Source organism: Xenopus tropicalis, chromosome 3 (genome assembly GCF_000004195.4).
Source record: "Xenopus tropicalis strain Nigerian chromosome 3, UCB_Xtro_10.0, whole genome shotgun sequence".
NCBI lineage: Eukaryota > Metazoa > Chordata > Amphibia > Anura > Pipidae > Xenopus > Xenopus tropicalis.
Genome location: NC_030679.2, coordinates 152,222,919 through 152,230,084, shown reverse-complemented (window position 1 = coordinate 152,230,084; position 7,166 = coordinate 152,222,919). Strand labels below are relative to the sequence as shown.

General features: G+C 46.4%; 1 protein-coding gene across 1 annotated transcript in view; it reads left to right on the top strand.

Moving 5' to 3' along the window:
* The first annotated feature begins 670 nt into the window (after nt 1–670).
* The window catches only part of LOC105945814, a 29,046-nt gene continuing 22,550 nt past the window's right edge, over nt 671–7,166 (top strand). Inside the window, exon 1 of the mRNA XM_031898391.1 lies at nt 671–2,559. Coding sequence (XP_031754251.1) covers nt 726–2,559 — 1,834 coding nt within the window. The 5' untranslated portion in view covers nt 671–725. The remainder of the gene's footprint in view (nt 2,560–7,166) is intronic.

Sequence of the window (7,166 nt, the reverse complement as noted above, 5' to 3'; positions counted from 1 at the left end):
CTCTCTTGCCTAAACCCATTGCTATAGAAGAGATTTCTCTATCCAACAATTTCATTTCTATCTTCCTTGATAAGGGGGTTTAGAAATGTTGTTTCCCCCCTTGCCAAACCCACAGAATGAGTTCCAATCCCTTCCCATGTGATGTTCTTTAACCCAAACAGGACAACAAGCGAGAGGGGCGTATTTTTGGTTTCATTGAGTTCCCATAGACTTCCTTTGGAAGCCGTTACAAACCTCTCCAAACGCTCCACCAATTTTTGTCTTTCAATCTCTCTTCCACTTTAAATATTGGGTTTATTGGTTCTAGAGAACATCTGTATGGGCATGTAGGCACTCATGGATCTCCACAGGGGTCGCAAAATGAAAAAGTTAAAAAGAGTTTATTCAAAGCTACAGTAAAATATAAGACATCTCCATAAACCCTACATGTTTTGCTCCCTGGGGGCATTTAATCATGGGCCCAAGATGTTCTCTTTGCTTTAGGAACCCTATGCTGAGGCTCTGGGGCTGGAGCAACTGAACCACCATCTTTCCATGGTGAGTGACCCTTTATCAATGGACTTTACGTGCCCTTAATCGTTGGTTGTAGCCCCCTCACAGCTGGATCAGAGTTTCTATGGAAACCACAAGTACAAATCTGTTTTTGGCTGAAGTTGTGAGGACCCCACATGATCCTTATATTCCACGTACAGGAGATATAAGGAATAAGGGTTTGTGCTGCTAGGATGTACGGCATTAAAGATAAAAACTCGGTGCTTGGACAGAAAGTCCAAGAGCCAAAGCTGCCGCACCCTGTGTATCAGGAGAGGATAAAACTCGGAGAACTTGGAGATTTGTTTCCATTTCTGCTCCCGGCGATGGCGGCTGCTGATCTGAGAGCCGAGCTGAACTGCTCCATCTGCCTGAGCGTTTATACAGATCCCGTCACCCTGCCCTGTGGCCACAACTACTGCCGGGGCTGCATTGGGAGGCTGCTGGGCACCAGTGAGGGGTCTGCGGGTTATTCCTGCCCTGAATGCAGAGCCGAGTATCCGGAACGTCCCACCCTGAGCAGGAACAGAACTCTGGGGAACATAGTGGAGCAATTCCTTTCTACTCACCCAGAGCATGATGGGACGGGGATCTACTGCACTTACTGTATTAACTCTCCGGTACCTTCTGCTAAATCCTGTCTCCTGTGTGAGGCTTCTCTGTGTGATGCCCACGTGAGGGTCCATAGCAAGTCTGCAGAACATGTACTGACGGAACCCACCGCTTCCTTCATAAAGAGAAAATGTTCTGCTCACCACAAGGTTCTGGAGTATCACTGCTGTGAGGATGGGGCCCCTATCTGTGTATCCTGCTGCCTGGCCGGGGAGCACCGGGGCCACAGGGTGGAGCTGCTGAGTGAGGCCTCTGAGAAGAAGAAAGAAACACTGAGGAAAGTTCTGGAGAACCTGAGCCCAGTGGGAGAGGATACTGAGAGAGGAGCCCAGAGGCTGCAGGAGCGATTGAGAAAAGTGGAAGAAGTGGCAGCCGGTGAGACAGAGAGAGTCACTGCCCTGTTTAGTGGCATCAGGGAAGAGCTGGAAACCCTAGAGATGCGACTCCTGAGTGACATCTCCATGCAAAAAAAGGAGGTTTCCCACCAACTCCATGACCTGATCCAACAGCTGGAGATAAGGAAGGACGAGCTGTCCAGGAAGGTCCATCACATTGAGGGGCTGTGCACCATGGTGGATCCACTCACTGTCCTACTGGAAGAGGAATCAGATAGAGTATTTGCCTATTGTGGGGCTGAGGGGGCAGATACTGAGGGCAGAGGGAGGGAGGGTATAAAAGTCCCGGCTGTAGGGGATCTGGATGTGGATCTGATCTCAGAGACATTACTCACAGGCTTAGCTGGGATTGTGACTGGGGTAAAGGGGAGGATCTATGGGAAGGAGGCTACAGACCTGTTATTGGACATAAACATGGCCGGGAATCACGTATCTATATCGGGGGATGGGAAATCTGCCTCCTACTCACGTACAGACCAGCGTCGCCCCCAAACCCCAGAGAGATTTCAGGTCCCTCAGGCTTTGAGCACCAGGAGCTTCCCCTCGGGGCAACATTACTGGGAGGTGGAGGTCAGTGAATTAGGGTACTGGAGGGTGGGCGTGGCCTATCCCAACCTAGAGAGGGGCGGGGGTCAGTCCTGGATTGGGAATAATACAAAGTCCTGGTGTTTGTACCAATGGGGAAGCAGCTATTTAGTGATACATGATAGGAATGAAACCAAGTTACCCCAAGTCCCTTCCTGCAGGAGAATCAGGATCTCATTGGACTACGAGGCCGGACATGTGTCCTTCTATGAGCTGAGTGAGCCAATGAGACACCTACACACCTTCACCGCCACCTTCACTGAGCCCCTTCATGCCGCTTTCTTGGTACTGGACGCCTGGGTGAGGATCCTTAGTTACGGTACAACTGACTCCCCGCTGGGGTCTCCCATCCCCAGAGCTGCCCTTGGCCCCGGGATGCCAGGGAAGGAAGGGAGCGCCGGGGCAATACTGAAGAGGAACAAGAGGAGAGGACAATACACCCTATAAGGTACCTCCCCCCCGTGGGCTTCTCACTGCTGCCCCCAGTGACTGCGTTTGCCCTACACATATCTCTGGAGATACAAAGGAGCTTGGGGCAATACAAAGGGAAGGGGCAAAGCGTAGAGCCATGTTTATTAGGAAACATTTTAGGGTTCAAGCCCTTCCTTAAGTGAAAAGAAGTACCCCCCTCACCATTTGCCTCATTGCCCTCCTTACAATTTATCTATAAATCCCACCGTTCCCTCTCAGCCAATGAGTGAAAGACTCCCCCCTCCCCACAGTTTGAGAGGGCAAATCCACATATTATGCCCCCCATCCCGTTAGTTGCAGAAAACCCATTGCCCTCGGTTCTCCAACCTTTATGAATCTGCCCCCACAGATACAGAACTTTGCCAGGAAGCAGCCAATCAGTGAATGATGGGAGGGGCAGGGGGCGGCTACTTTTGCAGTTTTGGTTTTGAAGAATTTTGTTCAACTGAGAAGAAACGTCTTGTGAATTTGTCTGGAACTCCCTGCGCTGGATCCAACCAAGTGCTCCCTCCCTGGGGGGGGATACAGGGAGTTACTATGGAAACACTGTGCCTACGAGAGGCGATTGGTACAGGTCTGGAGGTCTCACCGGATCCAACGGGTATAAATGTTCCAAGTACTGATTATAACTGATGACATCACTAAGCCTGATTATAACTGATGGCATCACTAAGTACCAATTATAACTGATGACATCACTAAGTACCGATTATAACTTATGACATCACTAAGTACAGATTATAATTTATGACAACACTAAGTACCGATTATAACTGATGACATCACTAAGTACCGGATTTATAACTTATGACATCACTAAGCCTGATTATAACTTATGACATCACTAAGTACCAATTATAACTTATGACATCACTAAGTACCAGTTATAACTTATGACATCACTAAGTACAGATTATAACTGATGACATCACTAAGTACCGATTATAACTGATGACATCACTAAGTAATTATTATAACTTATGACATCACTAAGCCTGATTATAACTTATGACATCACTAAGTACAGATTATAACTGATGACATCACTAAGTACCGATTATAACTTATGACATCACTAAGTACCAATTATAATTTATGACATCAGTAAGTACAGATTATAACTGATGACATCACTAAGTACCGATTATAACTTATGACATCACTAAGTACCAATTATAACTTATGACATCACTAAGTACCAATTATAACTGATGACATCACTAAGCCTGATTATAACTTATGACATCACTAAGTATGATTATAACTGATGACATCACTAAGTACCGATTATAACTGATGACATCACTAAGCCTGATTATAACTTATGACATCACTAAGTACCGATTATAACTTATGACATCACTAAGTACAGATTATAACTGATGACATCACTAAGTACCGATTATAACTTATGACATCACTAAGTACCGATTATAATTTATGACATCAGTAAGTACAGATTATAACTGATGACATCACTAAGTACCGATTATAACTTATGACATCACTAAGTACCAATTATAACTTATGACATCACTAAGTACCAATTATAACTGATGACATCACTAAGCCTGATTATAACTTATGACATCACTAAGTATGATTATAACTGATGACATCACTAAGTACCAATTATAACTTATGACATCACTAAGTACTGATTATAACTTATGACATCACTAAGCCTGATTATAACTGATGACATCACTAAGTACCGATTATAACTGATGACATCACTAAGCCTGATTATAACTTATGACATCACTAAGTACTGATTATAACTGATGCTATCACTAAGCAAAGAATATAACTGATGACATCACTAAGTAGTGATTATAACTGATGACATCAATAAGCCTGATTATAACTTATGACATCACTACTGATTATAACTGATGACATCACTAAGTACTGATTATAACTGATGACATCACTAAGTACCAATTATAAGAATCTAATTTACAGGATATTCATGGCGCTTGTGTATTTTCACGCCCCCCCCCCCCCCCCAGGGCAGCTTTAAGGAATGGGTCAGCGGGGAATTAACCCTCTCCTTTACGCTGCCCTGGGAGGGGCAGGAAATAGGGCCCGGCTGGGGGTTCCCTTGTACAAATGCCCCCAAGCCGACTGAGAGAGTGTGGGAATGGATCCCATGTATGTTCAGGAGCTGATAATTTGGGGGCAATTGATGGGTAAATATTGGGGCAAATTGAGTGAATTTATGTTCAAAGTCAGAATAAAATCCTCACTGATCTGATTAAATGAATGTTATTGTAGTTCTGTTCCTGCTCAGATCTGGAACCTGCACGGAACGTGACCCACAGGTACAAGCGGATCTGGGCCGGAACCCTACGGAGGGGCACAAATACCCCCCCCCCCCGACGCTTGTTGGAGTTTATTGCAAAACGGTGAAAATCCCCCTTTATCCAAAATACAAAAATAATGAAGACCAACTGCAAAGTTGCTAGGAATAGGCCATTCTGTAACCTACTAACAGTTATCTGTGACCCCCCCCTCCTATATGGTAAATAGCCAACCCCCCCGGGGCCCCCATGGGGCTCAATGAAACTCTCGACTTTTCTTCTTTTATTCCGACTTCAATGTGAGCCCAGTATAGAGGCAGGGAGGTGGTACCGGCGCCACCCCAGCCAATCAGACTCCTCCCACACATCCTGGGCCGAGAGCTCATTGGTTCCACCCAACTTTTAGATTCTATGGGACATGCTACACTCACACATGCTACACTCACACTCACACATGCTACACTCACACTCACACATGCTACACTCACACATGCTACACTCACACATGCTACACTCACACATGCTACACTCACACTCCACACATGCTACACTCACACATGCTACACTCACACATGCTACACTCACACTCACACATGCTACACTCACACTCACACATGCTACACTCACACATGCTACACTCACACATGCCTACACTCACACATGCTACACTCACACATGCTACACTCACACTCACACATGCTACACTCACACATGCTACACTCACACATGCTACACTCACACATGCTACACTCACACATGCTACACTCACACATGCTACACTCACACATGCTACACTCACACATGCTACACTCACACATGCTACACTCACACTCACACTTCATACAATCAATGCAAACACAATACTTTGGGGGGGGGCTGTTTCTCTGAGCCCAATGAACTGCTGGTTTGTTCTGATTTGTTCTGATTGTGTTTGGATCCCCAGGGCCTGGCTCTGCCTTCAGTTCTGGGCTCCCATTTAGTTCTTGCCTAACGAGACCCCCCCCCCCCCCCCCATCGTTAGGTGACAGAGCCCGACGGGTCGGTGAGGCCCAGCAGATAAGTTGCTTTAATGACTGATACAGAACATTCCTGCCTGGGAGATCGGTGCCGTATGGGTCGGATGCCTCTCACACTCACACATGTACACTCACACATGTACACTCACACATGTACACTCACACATGTACACTCACACAATGTACACTCACACATGTACACTCACACATGTACACTCACACATGTACACTCACACATGTACACTCACACATGTACACTCACACATGTACACTCACACATGCTACACTCACACATGCTACACTCACACATGCTACACTCACATTCACACATGCTACACTCACACTCACACATGCTACACTCACACATGCTACACTCACACATGCTACACTCACATATGCTACACTCACACTCACACATGCTACACTCACACTCACACATGCTACACTCACACATGTACACTCACACATGTACACTCACACATGCTACACTCACACTCCCACATGCTACACTCACACATGCTACACTCACACATGCTACACTCACACTCACACATGCTACACTCACACATGCTACACTCACACATGTACACTCACACATGTACACTCACACATGCTACACTCACACTCACACATGCTACACTCACACATGTACACTCACACATGCTACACTCACACTCACACATGCTACACTCACACATGCTACACTCACACATGTACACTCACACATGCTACACTGACACATGCTACACTCACACTCACACATGCTACACTCACACATGCTACACTCACACTCACACATGCTACACTCCGGCGGGAAAACAGAACAATGGGCTGCCACCATCTTGGCTAGATCATGCACTGGCTAAACATGGGGCCAGTATAAGGGTTTTTTGGTCACACTTCTCCCCCCTGGCGCAGGTGGTTTCCCTGGGGCTCCCCTTTATTAGGGAGGGCCTCAGGAACCACCGCTGGTCGGTTAGTCCTCCTGGCGTGAGAGTCCATCTGCATTGTGATGCTCTTTTCCCTTTCGGTGTTGAATGGTGAAGTTATACTGTTGAAGCAGGAGGCTCCATCTTAGAAGTTTCCCATTGTCTCCTGAGACCCTCTGTAACCAACTGAGGGGGTTGTGATCTGTCACAACAGTGAATTCTCTGCCATACAGATAGGGCTGCAGTTTTTGTAAAGCCCATACAATTGCCAGGCACTCCTTTTCAATGGTGGCATAGGCAGCCTCTCGGGGTAACAGTTTTCTG